Source organism: Misgurnus anguillicaudatus, chromosome 16, assembly GCF_027580225.2.
Source record: "Misgurnus anguillicaudatus chromosome 16, ASM2758022v2, whole genome shotgun sequence".
NCBI lineage: Eukaryota > Metazoa > Chordata > Actinopteri > Cypriniformes > Cobitidae > Misgurnus > Misgurnus anguillicaudatus.
Genome location: NC_073352.2, coordinates 7819026 through 7840656, shown reverse-complemented (window position 1 = coordinate 7840656; position 21631 = coordinate 7819026). Strand labels below are relative to the sequence as shown.

The 21631-nt window shown below is 37.3% G+C and overlaps 1 protein-coding gene and 1 long non-coding RNA gene across 2 annotated transcripts in view; both read left to right on the top strand.

The window, feature by feature from the left end:
- The window catches only part of LOC141350025 (uncharacterized), a 341096-nt gene that overhangs the window by 263634 nt on the left and 55831 nt on the right, over positions 1-21631 (top strand). The window lies entirely within an intron of this gene.
- On the top strand, positions 45-6550 carry selenot2 (selenoprotein T, 2). The gene is made up of 6 exons (XM_055178713.2): positions 45-363; positions 2014-2124; positions 2234-2360; positions 2609-2696; positions 2806-2949; positions 5125-6550. The coding sequence occupies exons 1-5, from the start codon at positions 158-160 to the stop codon at positions 2925-2927; spliced, it is 654 nt and encodes a 217-aa protein (XP_055034688.1). The 5' UTR covers positions 45-157; the 3' UTR covers positions 2928-2949; positions 5125-6550.

Below are 21631 nucleotides of genomic sequence, written 5' to 3'. Positions count from 1 at the left end.
TTTACATACTTTTTGGGGACTTTTATTTTGAAATCTGAATGAAGGCGTTGTTCGCTATCGCTGTATCCTGCTTCACTTGGTTCGTGTAGCTCTAGCAGTAGCTGTTTCTGGTCAGTATCAGGACCGTTCGTTCGGTTCTGGCGCTGAAGGGCCAGAGATGGCCGAGTATAGTCAAACGGGTATATTAACGGCCCTGCTGCTGTTTACTGCAGTCACGGTTAAGGATATTTATGTGGGCCGGAGCAGCAGCATGACTCAACAGGACAGTACCGGGCCCGATAGCTTTCTGGAGCCTGACGTAAACACACAGAGACACAACAAACCCAAAATGTACACCGGGCCGGTACTCAAGTTCCAGTTCTGGTGAGACGTTCATTTATGTTTAGTTGAGGTGTTTGTACGGTAACCCGATGACGTTAGCATGCTAGTTTAGCGAATGTAAACCCCAATGAAAAGACTGAAATCCGCCTAAGCTGGCTGTAACTTAGTTGGTCTTTTAGCCTGGTTTTAGCTGGTTAAACTTGTTTAGCCGGCTGGTTTTTGAAGGAATGACTGGAAAATCAGCTGACCTTTCAGCTAAATCCAATTTGACAGCCAAACCGGAAGACCAACATGACCATCATAAACCAGCTACATTAAAGCTATTTTACCTACCCTTGCATGTATAATAGTATCCATTCTAGTGTTTTTCTCAACCTTCCAAATCATTTTATTAAGAGAGTTTATAGATTGGTTTAAAGATAGGAGCCACAATCTTCACAAGACTTTTTAAAGATGTCAAATAAATCTTTGCTGTCCCCAGAGTATGTATGTGAAGTTTTAGCTCAGAATACCATATAGATAATTTATTATAGCATGTTAAAATTGCCATTTTGTGAGCAAAAATATGCCGTTTTTGGGAGTGTCCTTTTAAATGCAAATGAGCTGATCTCTGCACTAAATGGCAGTGGCGTGGTTGGATAGTGCAGATTAAGGGGTGGTATTATTATAATAAGATACCCTTTTGACATCACAAGTGGAGCCACATTTTAATGACCTATTTTTTCCACATGTTGCAGAGAATGGTTTACCAAAACTAAGTTACTGGGTTGTTGTTTTTCACATTTTCTATGTTGATAAAAGCACTGGGGACCCAATTGTATCACTTAAACATGGAAAAAGTCAGATTTTCATGATATATCCCCAACATTCAATAAATTATCTGATTGGACAAGACAGTGAGTTTTCTTTTCCAACACAGAAGCGTTTGTTAATGAAGTACATTAAAGGATTTTATTTAAAACTTAAATTGCCTGTATTATGCTATTAATAATTGCTTTTGAGAGTCCCCAACAACAGGTTTGCATGCATGTTTATAATAAAATGCATATTATAAAAAACAAAGGTGTTTTTTGACCTTGCATGTTTTTCAAACACTTAAAAAAAAAGAGTAATTTAAGAGTCAGGAAATAAGGAAAAATAACATTTTTATTTTTCCTTATTTCCTGACTCTTAAATTATTCTTTTTTTATAAGTGTTTGAAAACAGTAACATGAGAATAATGCCAAACGAGTACATAATATAGTTACAAATACAAATTATATAAATTAAAATAACAATAATTACATCTGACAAGGACAACAAGCTTAATTGTTCAATTATTTAATAATAATAAAGAAAAATGTTGTATCACAGACAGTTGTAATAACAACACAGAAAGAAGATATCAAGTTACAAGTTAAATAAATGAGTTAGAAAAGTACATAATTTAAATAACATCTTTGAATAAAACATCATACTATTTCAAAAATAGTGTCTTAAAAGTCTTTAAAGTTGAAACAATGGATCTAATTTCAGCAAGAAAGAGTGGAACATTTAAGCTGTTTTTGTTTGTGGATAAAAAATTTGCCCTATAAAATATAAAAGTGGACAGTTTGATCAAGCTTCACATTCAGTGCTTTGATAGGACCAGTTGAGTTGTGCGGTTTTTAGCAACACTACTATATTTAACTGTCTTTGTTTTCATTTTTTTAGTATCTCCTGAGGGTACAGTAAGGTGTTCCAGGAGTACTCCCGGTCCATAAACCAGCTGTACCCGGACATCAAAATCGAGGGAGAGAATTACCCTCCCAAATCTATCAACAAGTGAGTCTGCTTTACCAAAATGTTAGGGAATTAGTCCCATGTTAACAAAACCCATACCAGTGATGTAAAAAAAAACTCTGCCAGTAATCCTGAGTTGTGACTTCTCTAGATACCTTGCAAATTTTATCTCCTACTTCAAATTGCTTGCCATCGCCTTGATTGTGACGGGACAAAATCCTTTTCAAATGTTTGGAATGAACACTCCAAGAATATGGTTTTGGGGACAGGAGAATAAGGTAATATTTGCATCTCTTTTGTTCAAGATAAACATCTGTTCAAAACAGATAAACTTGAAGTGTGTTTGTGTAATGAGATGAGCAGCATTATGAGCTACTGTGCTAGCATTGTGTAATAAAGACAAAATCATTTCAACCAACAATGTAATTTGTTTTTACGTTGCAATTAAAGTCAAGTCAATATTCAAATGAACATTTATCCTCATAGTTATGAAATGTTTCTGATAGTTGTTGTGTCTACATTACAGATATTCTCCTGTCTTATGGTCTTCTTCATCAGTAACATGTTGGAGACTCATTTCCTCTCCACTGGAGCTTTTGAAATCTCATTGAATGGTAATGTGTTTTAATTAAGCATTTCTCTTGGTGAGTTAAAGCTTACTTGTACGTAATTAAATGAACCATGTATGTTGGTCACAGAAATGTTACTTGCTTTTTGTTTTAGATGTACCTATTTGGTCCAAGTTGCAATCAGGATATGTGCCCAACATTCAAGAGCTTTTCCAGATCTTGGATAACCACCTTAAGATGAATCAGGTCGACAAGCTGAACTTTCCTTCACCATAAAGCAGTTGTTGCTTAGAGACAAGTGAGTGATAAAACTGTGTTTATATCACAGCATATCTTATGTATATGTTTTGTTTATATATATTTTTCTGTTTATTTTACTTTATTTCAATTTAAATATATAGTAAAACAGAATTTGGACAATTAACTCTTTCCTCGCCTTTATACCGCTATTATCCACCAGGTGGCGCTATTCCGCAACTTATTCAACCCGGAAGTATTGCCCTAGGGCAGGGGTGTCCAAAGTCGGTCCTGGAGGGCCTGTGTCCTAAAGAGTTTAGCTAAAACTTCCCTCAACACACCTGCCTCAAAGTATCTAGTCTGCCTAGTAAGACCTTGATTAGCTGGATCAGGTGTGTTTGATTAGGGTTGGAATAAAACTCTGCAGAGACACAGGCCCTCCAGGAGCAGGAGTGGACACCCCTGCCTTAGGGCAAACAGCTGTATGTCCGTGTATGTTTTAAAGATCGCTCTGCATCTGATCTCTATCAAAAGTCCTTCACAAAAATTGAATTTTCTCAGCTTTTTGCTCAAAATTTGGTGTTTTTGATGAAACCTACACATATTTGAGAGGAGATAAAAACAGAACACATGAAGGTAGGATGAAACAGATTTTTTGTTTGAAAGCAGAGGGTCTGTTCTTTTAATTCATATATTGTATGTTTATATATTTAAAAAGGAGCATTTTCTGGAAGTCATTAAACTTTTGTGAAAATCATGAAAAATGCTGGCGGCGAAAGAGTTAAGCTTTTTAATCTTATAAATGTATAAACATAATTACATTAGACGAAATGGCAAACCAAATGAACACCTATACAGTGTTTGAATTGAGGGAGGCCCTAGACCTCACTTACACTCACAAACACTAAAGAAGGTACCTTTACAGGTATACAACACAATGAAATGTTGTACCCTTTGGGGTACAATATTACACCCTAAGGATATATTGTGTACCTTAAGGAATAATTTAGTTCCAGTTAAATTTGAGGGGTACACTGAAAAAAAACAACTTTTTTGCACGAACTTTTTTTAAGTAAAATTAACTGCTTTTTTATAAGTAAAACTTACCTACTAAAATCAAATAAAATTTACTTAAAATTGCATGATAAAACATATGTTAAATAATTAATTAAATGTTACTTAATTATTTTATTTAGAAGTTAGATTTATTTTAATCGTTTAGGTAAAGTCTATTAGGTATTTTTAAAATTGAAGCATTGCTGTCCTAATAATATTAAATAAATGGCATTATAACACACAATTCATGACTGACAACAAGTCAGTCATTGAATAAACTTGATTCGGAACAGAAACGCACACAAACTGTGTTTCTGACATGCATTATCAGCACTGTGGAGAGAATTACAATACACTGTTCTGAACAGGGTTCATGTAAAGTAACACTGATCACCTGAACGGTGACTTCACAAAATTATTATTTACAACAAAACAACATCAATAATATAAGAGCTTAAACCTTTATGACATTTTGCTAACAAATATTTAAGTAGTTAAAGTTCTTATCAGTTCTTATTCTGTGATAAAGCTTTAAAAAATAAAAATATTCAGGCGCAAAGAATTGTGGGTATTCCTTGTGCAAATAAATGTACATTTTACTTCGATTTTTTTAGTGCAATGGATTTAATATTTTTAAGTAAAATGAACTAAGATAAGCTAAAGTTTTTGATTAAAATTTACTTAATTATTTTAGGACTATGTGCAGTGACTATAAAACAGTTAAATAATACAAGAAAATATCTAATAAGACTTACTATTCCCACACAGTTCATTTTTTACATGAATTAATTGTGTATTTATCATCATTTTACTTAGGAAAATCTAGTTCTCAATAAATGTTAATATTATTATGTAGAAATTATGAGAGTTCATCTAATAAATATTACTACACCAAAAAGTTTGTTTTTTCAGTCTACAAAACCGTTAACTGTACTTTTAAAGTTACACTGAAGATCCTTAAGGTACAGTAATGTACCCCAAAAGGTACAACATTGTATCATGTTATGTATACCTGTAAAGGTACCAACCGGTTAGCGTACCACCCCAGCAACAGAAAAGGTACAGTGTTAAACCTTTTTTCTGACAATGTAGGGTGAAGAGGATTAAAAACCACTGCACTTCACATCTTGCCATCCATAACTCAAAACAATGTCAGTATTTGATGTTTTCTTCTCCACAGGTCACCAGATGTGTTTCTCTGTTCAGTGAGATTGTGAACTGTGGTATAATGAAGGTTTGTACTGAAAACAGTTGACTGTAAGTGCAGACCGGATGATCAGACACCACAGACGCTCCCTCTGCTCAGTGTCACACACCTTTGGATCGACTGGATCTCTTCACGGCATCAATCTACATGCATTCAGTAGTAGGAGAATCACGGAGACATTAAATCTGTTAGTAAATGAAATTGGAGGCACATGCAAGTTTTTATTTAGTCTGTGGTCAGGAGTGCTTTAAGCTTTAATTGTAATGGGATATGACACTTTTCTCAAGGGCAGCCGTGTTTTCTTTACATAGAAGTCTTAAAATGATATTTAAACATGATTATGTGTTTGCACTGGTGTAGATCTGTACTGTATTTGGGTTATTTGAAAACTTATAAATGAATGGGAAAATCTGTATGCTGCAGAAACGTGCAGTTCAGTTAAAGTAAGTCTATTTTTAATGCTTGAAATAGTCACAGCCGGTTTGCTTGTGTTTGAGCAGATGATTTAAGAGAGGAGACATTGAGAATTGAAGGCTAGGGGGCCAGTCACACCAAAAGTGCTTTAAACACTTGCAAACGCAAGGCGCGACGCACTGCCTTTTTAAAAAAAAAGAGCAGTGCGACGCAGCTTTTCATATTGCTAAGCAACCACAGAGTCAGCTGTCTTGTCAATCAAATATTGAAGCGTGAGCGCTCTTTTGCTGTTAACTGTCATATTAGCAGATATTTTAAAAAAAGGGCTCTTGACCTTGTTTAGAGGGTGAGAGATGCATAAATACGCAGGAGAGAGTGAGCGAGTGGAGTCCGGTTCTTCAAAGCAACTGTAAACTTCACTCACCACAACGTAAGGCCCGCCTCTCCCCTCATTCGATTGGACAATGCAAAGACGCGGATGACGTCGGGCGCTTCTCCGCTCTCAGCGCTCCTTCAAAAACGCGTGCGCGGCAGGCGGCAAAAAACCGCAAGGCGCTCGGCGCGCATAAACAGCGCGCAAACGCGCCCTGCCCATAGAATATCATTCAAAAAAGGCGCCTGCAACTGCCATAAACGCTTTTGGTGTGACTGGCCCCTAAATCTTCCTCTCATCTCATAAACTTTTAAGACCGTTTGTTGAGATGTTTGTTATATCACTGCCAGAATATTCTGTGATATCTTTCAGTGATTGTCTGGGTTGCTGCAATCGTCTTCATTCTGCTGTTGTGGTTTGTTGGATATCAGAAGATGTGAATGCTAAAGACTATTTTTCCAGCTCTCTTCATACAAATGTGGCGGTTAGAAATGCACTCCTTATATGTTAGTGTACTTCTGTGTGAATTTGTAACAACAGTGATGCTTAATTGGAATTATGTTTGATGGAAGAAATCACAATAAATGCAAAATAAAGATTTTAAAATGCAAATTGATGATGTTCTCAAAATATATCAGGTTAAGTAAATATATTTTTACAAACTCTTCAGGTGAGCAACGTTGAGTCGGATAACTGAGATTAAAGGGAAGAAAGTTAGACCCTTTTCTCTCTAATTTTGTAGGTAATAAGGAAGTGCTAGTCAAGATTTAAATCCCTGTGATTATAGATGAAGTCCCAAGTTTAGCTATTAATTGGATAAGATGTCCTTGGTATATAATTTATTTATTAATACAGGTAAATAATACAACATACCTTCACTCATCTCTGTCCGACTAAAGCTTAAAATTACTCAATATTTTTCTTAAAATTAGCTTGAAGCTTGTCATTCCTGCAAAAGGTAAAGATAGGAAAAAGCTGGTTACTGTGTTTTGAGATCATCATCATTCAGTGAGGTTTATTGAGCACTCGGGTCATGTGTTCATATCTCATTTACTGTTTTACTAAAGATAATGCTATTTTTTCTCTTTCCTGGTCTGTGTTCTGCCATACGGACTACCGGCACATCCGGGAACTTGACTGTAAATTTCGTCACCGCCCCTTTTCGGGGGAAAAAAAGGAGCGCTTCCATTGGCTTCCATTCAAAATAGCGGAACAAAGCAACGGATTTACACAGCCGGCAGGCGTAAATAACTTATGAAATCACTCAGATTAAACATGTCGAGTATTTATCTGTCCATCCTGCCTGCCATAGAGCGCGAAAGATACATTAACACATTTAGTTTGGTCAATGTAAAAACATGTCCCTTTCATTCTCACAGCGTCAAATTTGTGTAACAACGCCATCCAGTGATTGCTGGAAATATCGCTAAGCCAGTTAGTTGTATGGCTGGACGGAAAAGTGCACTCATTACTCTAAATATAAAGACATAATAAATAAATACGAAGTAACTTTCAAATACGAAGTAAAATCATTCACTTGCTTCCCTGTTGACTCGATGAGGTACGAGTTTAATGTCCGGGTAAGACACCTCTGGCCAATAGGGAGCGTTGTTGCACAAATTTGATGCTGGGAGAGTGAAGGAGACATGTTTTTGTATTGACCAGGTTGGGTGTGTTGATGTGTCTTTCGCGCTCTGTGGCCGGCAGGGTGGACAGATGGTTACTCGGCGTGTTTGATCTGAGTGATTTCGTGGGTTGTTTGCGCCTGCCGGCTGTGTACGAGGGTTGCTTTGTTCCGCTGTTTTGAATGGAAGTCAATGGAACGTCTAGTGCGATTTCCCCCAAAAGTGGGCGTGAACCTGTTCAGAGACATTCTATGACGTTGCGCCGGTTGTGCGTATCTCTCTCTCTCTCTCTCTCTCTCTCTCTCTCTCTCTCTCTCTCTCTCTCTCTCTCGAGAATGAGGTTGAATGAAGACTGCCAATTCATGTAAAAACTTCTCTACCTGAATATAGAAAATAGTTGTGTTGACTGTAATTGGTTGTCATGTTTACTTTGCAACACTGACCAAAGTTTGTTGTGGGGATAAATTGCAGAGGATATTTTACCAAAAACTAAGTTACTAGGTTGGTCTTTTCTAGGTTGATAGAAGTACTGGGGACCCAATTATAGCACTGAAACATGGAAAAAGTCAGATTTTCATGCTATGTCCCCTTTAATAGTTGTGGGAATAGTTGTTCCCTTTTGCACATGATGCCTCTAGATGGCCCACTCCATTATCCATCAGAGCATATTTAATTAGAAGTATGAGGCCGTATGGGCAGCAGTTTAATTTTAAGACGTGTGTGATTCGGCAGGCTGGTCCTCTCCGCTGACATTTGTAAGGTTTTATGACCTAGACCTGAGTTCTACACCAGGTTCTCAGGTGCTTTCATCCTAGTGTACTTGTGCAATACACACACAAAGGCACTTTTTGGTTCGTAGCTTGAGTTCCCTCGAAAGTCTCGGGTTTCGTATATAACCCTGGTTCTTTGAGAAGGGAACAAGATGCTGGGCCTCTATGACAATGCAGCATTTTATTCCCATTCCAGGGTTACATATGTTTTATTATTGACTTTTATGACGTTTCTTATACATAGGTGGCCCCTCAGAACTTTCCAATAGTCTGCTCTCATCGGTTCATATATGTTCTGCCCCCGCCGAAAGTTGTAACTTACAGACCAAAAAAGACGAGCTGAACAACGATATGCAAGTAGGCTTTTCTCTTCCAGAGAGCACAAACCAAGGCTCATTTTTGCTGACAGTAAGTGAATTATAATATTTGAATTTATGGTATTATGACCAGGGCTTGACATTAACACCCGCCAAATGCGGATAGATTTCGGCCGTGGTGGGTAAGACAGCCAATCCCACTAGCCACTTTGGCAGGTTGAATATAATTTTTTATTGTAGTTTTCTTAAAATTTATGCGAAATGATAAACAATACACAATGCGACACTGGGAAACTACAACTCCCATGAGCACTCTGCACCCAGCGTAATGCACAGAGACCGTTTGTTGAGAGACGCGCACGCGATCAGCGGGGTATTGCGGACCAAAGCTTCACCTTCCAGAGAGCGTGCGAGAGCTGATGGATTTGCGCATACACACTTCGGGAAAGATAAAACAATTGCATGGAAGTAATTGAAGAGATATAAATTGCGTGCACACTCCCGGGGCAAGAGCGGAGAGAAATTCAGCGCCTACCTGAATGCACACGAAATCAAAGGAAACCCCCCAGCTGAGAGGTTCGCGCATCATTTTAATGTAACAATAATGCCCTCTCGACATTTGTCATTAAAAGTCTTAAATCACTTTTATCAGAAACCATGATCTGTCATGACTGGTTTGCTGGATTTGTGAAGTGAGGACGCAAGTGCAGAGTTAGACTGAAAAAATAACATTTAATAACTTAACAGGAAACAAAACACTGGAATCAAAACAAGGCAGGTAAGCAGAACAAAGGAACAGAGTACAAACATAGTAGCAACGACAGGAACAGACGTGGAACAGCGACAATGATCCGGCAATGAGTGTGACACAAACACTGGTATAAATACACAAAGACTAATGACACACAGGTGGAATGAATGATGTGATAATTAACAAGTGTCCAGGTGATGAGAATATAGAACAGACACAAAACATGACACGGATCACTGTGACATAACCCCTCCCTCTACGAGTGGCTACCAGACACTCACATAAACACAAAACAAAAACGAAGTCTGGTAGCGAGAGTCCAAGGGAGGGGTGGAGGGCTTGGGGACCCTGGCGAAGCCGGCAGCCGCCGGGATGAGACCAACAGAACGGTTGGCCGGACTGCGCCAGGAGAACCGGAGCGATCGCTCCGAGAACCGAGGCAGACGAATTACCCCCCTCCTGGGAATCGTCGACGATCAGATGCCCCCGGAAATCATCTCCCATCCCCTCGCGGAAACGGAGACCCTCACTCGGTAGCCACCCCGGGGAAATGATCGGGCGTGGTCCGTTCCGGATCCCCCTGCGAGCAGGATGGTGGTCCTCCGAGGGACCGCCGACGACGACTCAACCGTTGGGGGACCGCCTGGGCCGATCCTCCTCCTGCAGGAGCGAGCGATCGCTCACGGTGGTCCCCAAGAGACATCGGGGCTGATGGGGAACGAACCCCGATGTCACTACTCCCCCTCGACGAAACCCCTGGGGGAGCCGCCCTCCGTGAACCTGCTGCGTCCAATATGGCCGGATCATTCTGTCATGACTGGTTTGCTGGATTTGTGAAGTGAGGACGCAAGTGCAGAGTTAGACTGAATAAATAACATTTAATAACTTAACAGGAAACAAAACACTGGAATCAAAACAAGGCCGGTAAGCAGAACAAAGGAACAGAGTACAAACATAGTAGCAACGACAGGAACAGACGTGGAACAGCGACAATGATCCGGCAATGAGTGTGACACAAACACTGGTATAAATACACAAAGACTAATGACACACAGGTGGAATGAATGATGTGATAATTAACAAGTGTCCAGGTGATGACAATATAGAACAGACACAAAACATGACACGGATCACTGTGACATGATCAAGCTTATAAAATACATCTGCATAAACTAGTTGACAGTAAAATAATGTACATTTCTTGACAGTATTTACTGCTGTTGTTAATAAATATTTAAAGTGGTTGTCAATGAGTTTTGTGTTTATCTTTCAGTTTAGAATTAGTGTTTCTTCTACACCCCTGTTCTACTTTTAATATATTCATTCAAAGTTAATCTATTTATGCCTTACTTACTAGCATGTTTTTCATGCACCTAAATGTATGATATGATCTATACTGATATACCAGCTATATACCAGCTAATAAATGTTGTCTTAATTTGGGTAGTCAGACTGCATTTGAAATTCAGTCTGCATCTAATTTAGCAAGTAAATTTGCTCGAATTAAAGTCATTTTAGGATGCCAAAGTCAAGTTTAATCATATAAAATTTATTTTACCAGCAACAAAAATTTGGCGGGTGAAAATGCTGAGTGGCTAGTAACTTTGAAAAACAACTAGCCACTTTGGCTGGTGAGCAAAAAAGTTAATGTCAAGCCCTGATTATGACATTTGTTAAAGAGTTCCACTTTTATACTTTAGCCACAGGCTCGTGTAAGATATTTTTCATATCATACATTGTTTCCCACACATAAGTTAGACTAATTCTAGTTAGACAGATTCAATACCGGCCTCCACATATTGCGTTTTGTTATTTGTTTATTTTACTGTAAAACAAACAGTGTATTCGTTCAGCTGCATTTACTGTTCCTCCTCTCTCTCTCTCTCGCTCGCTCTCTTTCTCTCTCTCTCTCACACACACCCACACACACACAATTAAAAAGAGATAATCCGTGGAGACGTGGCTCTGCGCTGCATGAGACAAACACGCAATATAGCCAAATTCACCTCAAATATATCCACTATTCAATTTAAATATTTAACAATTTCCTACCTATCCCTTGCTGCCACTGGAAAAAAAATTCCCTACCGACCCATGACCTAAACTGACAACCAACCAGAACCAAGCTTATTTTTTATGCCTCAGGTTGCAGCAACAGTACAATTTGTCCAATTCAAAGTTGTTCTATCACTGAAATAATTTGAGAGACATTATTTAAAGGTAAAAAAACTACATAGTGTTGCTTTAAATGTATTAATTTGGCAGATGATTTTATACAGTGCTTTCAAGCTATACATTTTTTAAGTATTATGAAAGATTTATTGCAAAAGGTTTTTCGATTAAAAAACGTGTCACCTGCAGAACCTGAAAGACGGTCAAATATGTGAACAAAGACACTAATATTTACTGTTGGTTATGTTTGGTACTTACCAACACCATTTAAACTGAAAGTGTAAACTGCTGCCAGCTGATTTTATCTTAAAGTGAAACCCAGTATTCAAATTCATTACCTACCTGTGCCAAAAAGGATTTGTGGGGCGGAGAGTTAGACCTAAGGTATGTAACCAAAACAACAAAGTGAAACAGCAAACTATTTAACAAGTTTACTGACTACAGAAAGCTGTAGAGATTATACATTGAATTTGGTTAACCAAATTTAAACAGTGCATAGTTTATTGAGTTGTTATTGCATAGTTAATTATTAATGCATTGTCGAAACAATGGGTAAATAAAAACACCGACATCTGATTCCTTCAAATCATGTGACAAATTGAACCACATCGGGGAATAACAGAGCATCATCCACTTCCTATTTATTTGTCAATGTAACTCCCTGGAGTCTTCAGAAAGTTGAGATGAGGTTTGCTGTAACAACTCCACAACAATAACGTCTCGCAATTTGTAAGTATGATAATATTTAAGTAAGATAATATAGTATATAAATATTACATCTATTTTAGAATTAGATTAATAAGTATTATATAATAAATATTTTTGCAGAGGATAGTTTAAATAAAATATTTTAAGAACAGAAAAGCTTTATCTTCTCCTGATACTTTAGAAGCAATCTCAGAAGTGTTTTAAATATGTTGAGAAGAAATGGTGCAGTTATGCAAGTTTGTTTAGTTTGTTTAATTTTATGTGATTTTTTTTAACCACATACAGATATGCTGAATTAGGAAAAAAATATTAAGCCAAAATGACGGTGCAGTTATGCAAGTTTGTTTAGTTTGTTTAATTTTATGTGATTTTTTTAACCACATACAGATATGCTGAATTAGAAAAAATATTAAGCCAAAATGACATCCACAACACTATTGTCATCAAGACTGCTTTCCTTGTTTAAGAATGGACAATGAAAAGAAGAGGATGTTGTTAAACTGTTTACAGCACTCGTGAAAGAATTTAATGACACAAATGAGGATTTTTACACATGGATGAAGAAAATCCTTTATAAAGTGGAGATTCACAAAATCAGAGCATCAGATTTGGCTTTATCAAATAATGATCAATTTGTGGATTGCGCTTCTAGAATTAATGACATCATCAAAAACAATGAAGAGAAAACACTGGATGAGATAATAAAGGAAATCTCTGAACAAAAAGTTATTGATGAACATATTATGACTGAAGTGAAAGATATTGTTTTATCTGTGTCCAAATGTCTGTCATCTTCCACAGCACCACACCTACAAGGAATAAAAGGCATTTTGTTTAAACTCTGCAAAGCAGTGGAAAAAACAACAACATTTAAACCTCGCCTGACTCAGATGGTGAGCTGGTGCCTTCTTGTTCTTTCGGAGTCCAGTCAGCTTGTTCAGGTTGGAACAGGAGAAGGAAAGTCGTGCATTGTTGCTATGTTTGCTGCATATCAGGCCATGATAGGAAAAACTCCTGACATAATCTCCAGTTCTCCTGTACTTGCTGAAAGAGATGCAATTGAATGGTCATCATTTTATAAGGAATTGAGTATCACTGTTGATTTCAACACCAAAGACAGTGACCTGAAGAAGTGTTATGAATGTCAGGTGGTCTATGGTACAACTCTTAATTTTGCAAGAGATTATCTGACACAGCGCTTACATATAGAGGATGTGAGATTTAATAGAGAGTCTCAATGTGTAATAGTGGATGAGGTGGACTCTCTGATGTTGGACAAAGGTCTTGAGATGGTTTATTTGAGCACTGATGTCCCTCTCATGGAATCATTGAATGTTATACTGGCTGAAATCTGGCATAATGTTAACCATTTAGACACTGAAGGTATTTTAGGTCCTATTCAACAGTTGTCTCAGATTTTGTCAGAAAGTATTTTTGAAAATGATAATATTGATCAACTTAAGGTTGTGCAAGCAGCTGTGAATGCTGGAATTCTTCCTATAACATCCTCAATACAAAAGCAAAAAGATTTAAAGAATGTTTTAAAACCACTAGATAATTCAAGTATTATCCAAATGGTGGCATTTTTGCTGATGTTTGTAAGAAATTTCCCTGAGTATGACTTTAAACTGTATCTCCAAGAGCCTGATGAAAAGTTACGAAAACTAAATGAAATAAGCACTTCAGGTGTAAATAGGAGAAAAGAAATATATCTTGTTCTTCTAGGATGTGGACAGTGTCGTCTTGTGTACTTTAAAGAAGAACTTGTAGTTAAATCATTGGTGGAAAGGTTTAGAAATAAAAACCCTACATTAATAAAAGAACAAAATGTATCTTGTATCCCAGGCCTTAGAGACCTCATTGATGGCAAGCTGCAAACTTGGTTTGAAAATGCTCTTAAAGCCAAAAAAATGACTCTTGGACAAGAATACGTCCTTCATAAAGATGGAATTGTTCCTGTAGATTACAGATGTACGGGTGTCGTGCAGAACAATATGAAATGGGAGGAAGGACTTCAGCAGTTTCTTGAGATGAAACACCAAACTAAGATGTCCAACATGACTCTTATAACAAATTTCATGTCTAATGTGGGCTTGTTCAAGAAATACAACAACATCTATGGGATCACAGGAACATTGGGAGACCCAACAGAGCTTGACATGCTGAAAGAGATCTATGATGGCATAAAGACCTGTAAAATTCCATTATTCAGACGTAGGAAACTTTATGAGTTGGAAGGCTTGGTGATACCTGAAGAGAAAGATTGGATCAGGAACATCTGTAATGTTGTGAAGGAACAAGTGTCCTCCACAGACTATAGAGGGCCAAGAGCAGCACTGGTTATCTGTGAAACCATCAATCGTGCAGAAATGTTGTATAAGGATCTTGATGGCACCATCTTGAAAGGCAAACTAAAACTCTACATAAACAACAACATGGACAACTCATCTATAGTAGATCAAACAGTTCAACCGGGTGATGTTATCATTGCGACTAATCTAGCAGGTCGAGGCACAGACTTAAAGGTCTGTGACAGTGTTAATGAAGCTGGAGGTTTGTTTGTGTTGCAAACATTCTTGCCTCTGAACGTCCGTGTAGAACAACAAGCCTTTGGTCGAACTGCACGCCAAGGGAGTCCAGGATCTGCTCAACTCATTGTGTGCTGCAGTCATTTCTCAGACTCTGTCAAATTAATGATGACCTTAAACACATCTCTGTCTAGCACATCTCTGGATTGTCTAATAAACTTTACATGTGGTGTTACAGAGAGTTTATTTGAGAGCGCTGTTAATCAGTACAAACAAAATCCCAGTTCTCAAAACTACAAGACACTGGTTTCTACCCTAACAGACCTCTTAACCTTTAAATTTGGAAAAAGTAATCTGGATGAGGCAAAAGAAAACAGAAATAATTTGGTAAACATTTCCCTCTCAACAGTTAAGGGTGATATGCTAAAGATTAAAAAAAGGGAAGAACTTTTCTCCGCCTTCCTTGAGATTTTGGACAACATTTATGAGAATGATTGCTTTTCTGAGGAACGTGATGTCATTGTGTCATCTCTTCATGAATGTTGGGGTCTCTGGCTCCTAATGAATTTCAGTGATGAAAAATCCATTGACATACTAAAGCAACAATTGAAGGTGGACTTGATGAGGGCTATTGAAAAGCTTTTGAGTAAACAATCTCCATCCTCTATGGTTTACTATTACATCAGGTCTGGAAACAAACTCCGTCAGAATGGACGCATTGCAGAAAGCATTGAGATGTACACTAAAGCTGTGGAGGATGGGGATTATGGAGAGATCATCCCACAGTATAATCGTGCATTGGCAATTATAACTAAGAAAGACCCTGGCTATATTGCTCGAGCACTGACTGACCTGGAGGAAGCTGAAAAGGCCATTGATTCATGTAAGCGACATATGGCACATATTCTGAATTTGGTAAAATTATCAAGCCAATATCCAAAAGCAGAAGATGATACTTTGTTAACCAAACAGTTTCAAGGGAAGGCTGTGGTTCTGGAACTACTGAAGGTCAACATTCAAGATGCTGTAATGAAGCTAAGGAGGGCTGAAAGATCAGGAAGAGAAGTAAAGCTGATTACAAAACATGCAGTATTTCTGATAGAACACATCTCTGTCTGTTTTCCAAATACAACACATCAGATAGAAATGCTTATCTGTTTTCTAACACTTCAGAAAGAAATTTCAATGGAACTTCATCATATCATATCATTTGGTCTTGACACAATTTTCTCTCTTGACACTATATTTTCTTTCAGTGGATTTTTGTCAAGTTTCTTAAGGTAGACTATAACTTGTATGAAGCACTTTACACAATGAAGAAACATCTGTAACTGTTTTATTAGAGTCTTAAAATCATTGAAGTACATTCAGAAGCTAAAATGTTTCTGATACAACTTAAACTCTTTTGTCAGACTTCTCAACCGTTTTTCTTCTCTTCTCTCAATTATGAATTTTTCCTATACCACATTTTTATATTTGCCTTTCCTTGCTAAGAACCATACATTTCTCACTGCTCATGGATTCAGAGTACAAGAGCAGTGTTTAGACAGGTTTACTGGCTGGAATTAGTTAATATGTAGAGTGAAGTGCTGTCTATTGGTTACATATATCATACGTAGTATTTTAAAAATCTCAACTATTTTGCTTCTTTATCTTGTTCATATTTTTATCACTTAATAGTTCATAAGCAATGTTAATACTTACATAATACTGACTGGTACGATATTATTTACTGTTAAACACATCTATGACCGCTGCACACAATGATTCTCTGTATTACTGCACACAGTTGGTCAGGGACTATTTTTTGTGGAAGGAAGACTTATGGGGGTGGTTTCCTGAACCGGGATTAGCTTAAACCAGGACTAGACCTTAGTTTAATTATGAAATATAGCTAGTTTGAACAAACATGCCTTACTAAAATATTACTTGTGTGCATTTTGAGTAAAAAAAGGCCACTGATGTATTTTAAGATATGTCAGTCCAAGTGGTTTTCAGTTTGGACAGCTCTTACATTTATTTTAGTTTAGGACTAGTCTAATCCCTGTCCAGGAACTGACCCTTAAGTGTTTATTTTACTTAAAGTTGTGTTGGTTCATATATATTTTTGCTCTAATATTTGTATTGTGTGGTAATGTCGAGGTGAACAAATAAACAGCTGGGTGTAATAAAGTTATGTAAATGATGTAAATGATTTTGACTGGAGACCTGTCTATATATTTTTAAATAAAACATCTATATATATTATTATTATATATTAAGATTGACAATGACTAATAAACTTCAGTTGTTTCCTCTGCACATGTATGTGTAGTTGTTGGATTGTTTGCTTTTCATTATATCTTTGGCATTTTGTTGTTGTTGTTGTTTTGATTGTTTGTTTAGATCAAACCTGTTTTAAAACTAGAACTGCTACTGGGTAAAATTGACCCATAGATGTTATTCATATGTAGGTAACAGATTTTCATTAAAGCACCCAGGTGTCCCAATCATTGACCTACTAAAATTGTGTTTTTACAGCAATCCACAGTTTTTATAATTATTTTGATAAAACCAGATTAAAAAGCGGGCATTTACAGTTGTGTTCAAAATTATTCAACCCCAACTGAAATTGATTGTTTTGGCCGGTTTGACATTGATTTTGATCATTCAGTCATCCTGCTTACAATTACATCAAAGAGGCATGTGTAGGTCAGACAAATATAACATAACATTTATAATGAAATAACCACAAATGTCTTTTCTGTGCTCACATCATTATCAGTTTTATTCAACCCCCAAGTGACATTCAATCTTAGTACTTAGTACAACATCCTTTTACAGTTAAAACAGCTCTTAAACGTGAAGCATAGCTTGACACAAGTGTCTTGCAGCGATCTACGGGTATCTTCGCCCCTTCATCATGGGCAAAAGCCTCCAGTTCAGTCACCGTCTTAGGCTTGCGCACTGCAACTGCTTTCTTTAAGTCCCACCAGAGGTTCTCAATCGGATTTAAGTCTGGTGACTGCGATGGCCACTTCAAAATGTTCCAGCCTTTTTTCTGCAACCATGCTCTAGTGGATTTGGAGGCATGCTTGGGATCATTGTCCTGTTGAAAGGTCCAACGTCTCCCAAGCCTCAGGTTTGTGACGGACTGCAACACATTGTCATCCAATATCTCCTGGTACTGAAGAGAATTCATGGTACCTTGCACACGCTGAAGTTTCCCTGTACCTGCAGAAGCAAAACAGCCCCAAAGCATGATTGACCCCCCACCATGCTTCACAGTAGGCAAGGTGTTCTTTTCTTCATAGGCCTTGTTTTTCCTCCTCCAAACATAGCGTTGATCCATGGGCCCAAACAGTTCTAATTTTGTTTCATCAGTCCACAAAACACTATCCCAAAACTTCTGTGGTTTGTCCACATGACTTTTGGGATACTGCAGTCGACTCTTCTTATTCTTTGGAGACAGCAAGGGGGTGCGCCTGGGAGTTCTGGCATGGAGGCCTTCAGTACGCAGGGTGTGCCGTATTGTCTGAGCAGAAACTTTAGTACCCACATCTGACAAATCTTTTCTCAGTTCCTCAGCAGTCACACGGGGACTTTTTTCCACTCTACGCTTCAGATAGCGCACAGCAGTCGCAGTTAGCATCTTTTTTCTGCCACGACCAGGAACCGTTTCAACAGTGCCCTTTGCCTTGAATTTGCGAATGATGCTTCCTATGGTGTCTCTTGGTATGTTTAACATCTTTGCAATCTTTTTATAGCCATTGCCCTTCCTGTTAAGATTAATCACCTCTTCTCTTGTCTTCCTGGACCATTCTTTTGACTTCACCATGTTTGTAACCACACCAGTAAATGTTTAGAAGGAGTTGAGTATCACAGTCATTTTAAAGCTGCCTAATTGGTGCTTATTAGGCTTTATTGCTGTTCCCTGACATCCACAGGTGTTTTCAATACCTGATTGAAAACACTTCAATGAACCTCTGTTCTTCAGAGTGGTAGTTCTTTAAGGGGTTGAATAATTGTGTCAATGAAGAATTCACAAAAGAAACATTTACTACTATATTACAAAACCAATTGATGTCATTTTAGTTGCATATGGTTCTTTAAGAAGTCATTGTAGGATTTCATTCTGAATACAATTACAAATGTACACTAAATTCCCTAAAACCCTTAACAGCATTGGGGGGTTGAATAGTTTTGAACACAACTGTATATTAGTGTAGTCCTTTTTGCACCGGACCCACTATGTTGTTCTATGTTATTGTTATCTCATTCAAATTATAAATAATATAACTGAACACATTAATAATTTAATGTGTGCATCCAACCCAGTATCACGCTAAAGCGTGTAATAGACACGCTGGTCCACTAGAGGATGCGTGTCAATGTCACGCTTTGCCTCCTCTAGGCGTGAAAATGACACGCAAGTGGTGTTATTTCCCAGTGGTTCTAACGTGTAAGCAACTCAGAAAGTTTATTAAAATGATTTCCCCACATCAAAACGTCTGGTTGTAGCATTTGGTTGCACTAATATAATATACGTATATGTATTTGGCCATCTGCTAACGTATTCTATCCACTCCACTATAGTACACGGATCTGGTAACTGTGTAGAAGATAAGTCAACTTTTTAAACTAACTTTCTCTGTTTGTGTTGCTTCACTGCTGATTCTTGCCGTGCTTCCGTTGCCAAACTGCGTGCACATACATTGCCACGTCATCATTGTGTACAAACAGTAAAAGGGTCACTCACTCACTCACTCACTCACTCACTCACTCTTTCGCAAGCTTCTCTGTTTTCAAGTAAGTATTGTAATTTTATTCTTTTGTTTTTCTTTCATTTACTCTCTCTCTCACTGTCCAAAACACTTAGCCTATGCCTCTTTGTCTGACCAATGTAGTATTGTTGAAATGGCTGCTGAGCAAGACAGAGGGAGAGCAGAGCAGGGATGGGCAGTATTTCAAATACATGTATTTAAAATACGTATTTGAAATACAAAATAGTATTTTGTATTTTGTATTTTAAAGCCTTTGAAAAAAATGAAATGTAATTTGTATTTAAATACATTTAAGATGAGTATTTTTGTATTTTTAAAATACTCAAAATACTTTGAGCCAGTCAACCAGTCAGAGTGCTGTTTTCATGCATCAACTAGTTCAGACCAGACAACAGAGTTCAGGTAAGCAAATATATCTGTGCAGCTTTTAGTGGGCAATAATTGAAATGTTGGAGTGGGAAAAAAGCAAGGGCGATTGCGTTATTGGGTGTGATGTGATTTGTGTTATTATAACTGTCGCGAAAGGAAATTCAAATTCACACTTGCACGTTGGCAGTCAGCTTAATGCACGACTGAGAGAGTGTGAAACGCTGACAAATAAGTCTACACTTTTGACTTAAAGGAAAACCACCATTTTTCAATATTTTACTATGTTCTTACCTCAACTTAGACAATTGAATACATAAATATCTATTTTCAATGCATGGAGGAAGAGCACTTAGTTTGCCGCATTTCGACCTCAGTGCACAGTAACATCTTCACAGGAGTGATGATGTTACTGCGCCAGAGGTTGAAGTGCTGCAAACTAAGTGCTCTTCCGACATACAATATAGTTCTCATTTTTTATCCACTTAAAAATCACCACGTTTTATTTTGTGCCACCATACTTAATCGTGTAACTACTCATGTAACAGTCTTTAAATAGGGAAAACATGGAAGTGTTTGGTGGCTTCTAAATTCTTCCCTGTTTGGATCCTAAGGAATAAATGGGACTAGGCTAAATGCTAACACACAAAGATGAAGTGCATGTATCGAAAAAAGATAGGTATGTATTCATTCATCTAAGTTGAGGTAAGAACATAGTAAAATATTGAAAAACGGTGGTATTTTACTATAAAGGCCCTTTCACACGTGACGCGGCAAGTGGTGGAATCAGCACACAGTTGCTGATTTCTTTTTAGCTTTGTGCAGTCAAAACCTTGTTTACACTTTGGCAATTCGCATGGCTCTACTATACAGCGTGAACCTGCTGAACCTGCAGGCTCCTCAGTAAACCTACAAGACTTTTATGCTTGACGTGCTCTCCGTTGTATAATTCTGTAAATGACAGAGGGCGACTAGTGAGTAATTGTTCTCAAAACCATCAAAAAGCAGCGATGAGAGGAAGTAGTTTGCCGAAATAATTTGTCAAACACTCGTCTCGTGAGAAGTTTGTAAATACGTGGATTTCTTCACATATAAACTGATTAGGTTGTGGGTCATTTTGACAACACATGAAAAAGTTTTTATGATGTTTTTATAAAACATCACTTTACTTGAATGGGTGTTCATATACATGACAGCTTCATAACCATGACATGATACGTTTCATGAATATGAAGGAGATTTTATTGACGTTTATGACTACTGTCATTAAGTGTCATTTGTTCAATTATGTAATTTTTATTGCAAAGATGACATTGTTTGAGATGTCTTTGTTATGACAACTTGACCTTAACCAAGACAACATAACTGACCACTTTTTACCATACAAATTGAATTGAAATTGAAGTGTTAATACTCTGTAAAATAGCTTTATAACAGCATCATGAATATTTTTCGTGACCTCAACTACAGTCGTACAAATATAATTTGTCATTAAGTGTTAATACTCTGTTAAATAGTTTTATAACAGTATCATGAATATTCTTCAGTTCATAATGTTTATTTGACCGAGTATTAATAATATTTGACATAGTATTAACACTTTATGACATTTAAATCACAGTTTAATGTAATGTTAACCCACAAAGTTGGTAGTTTCTTAAGTTTGATCATTATTGTTTATGATTTATAACAA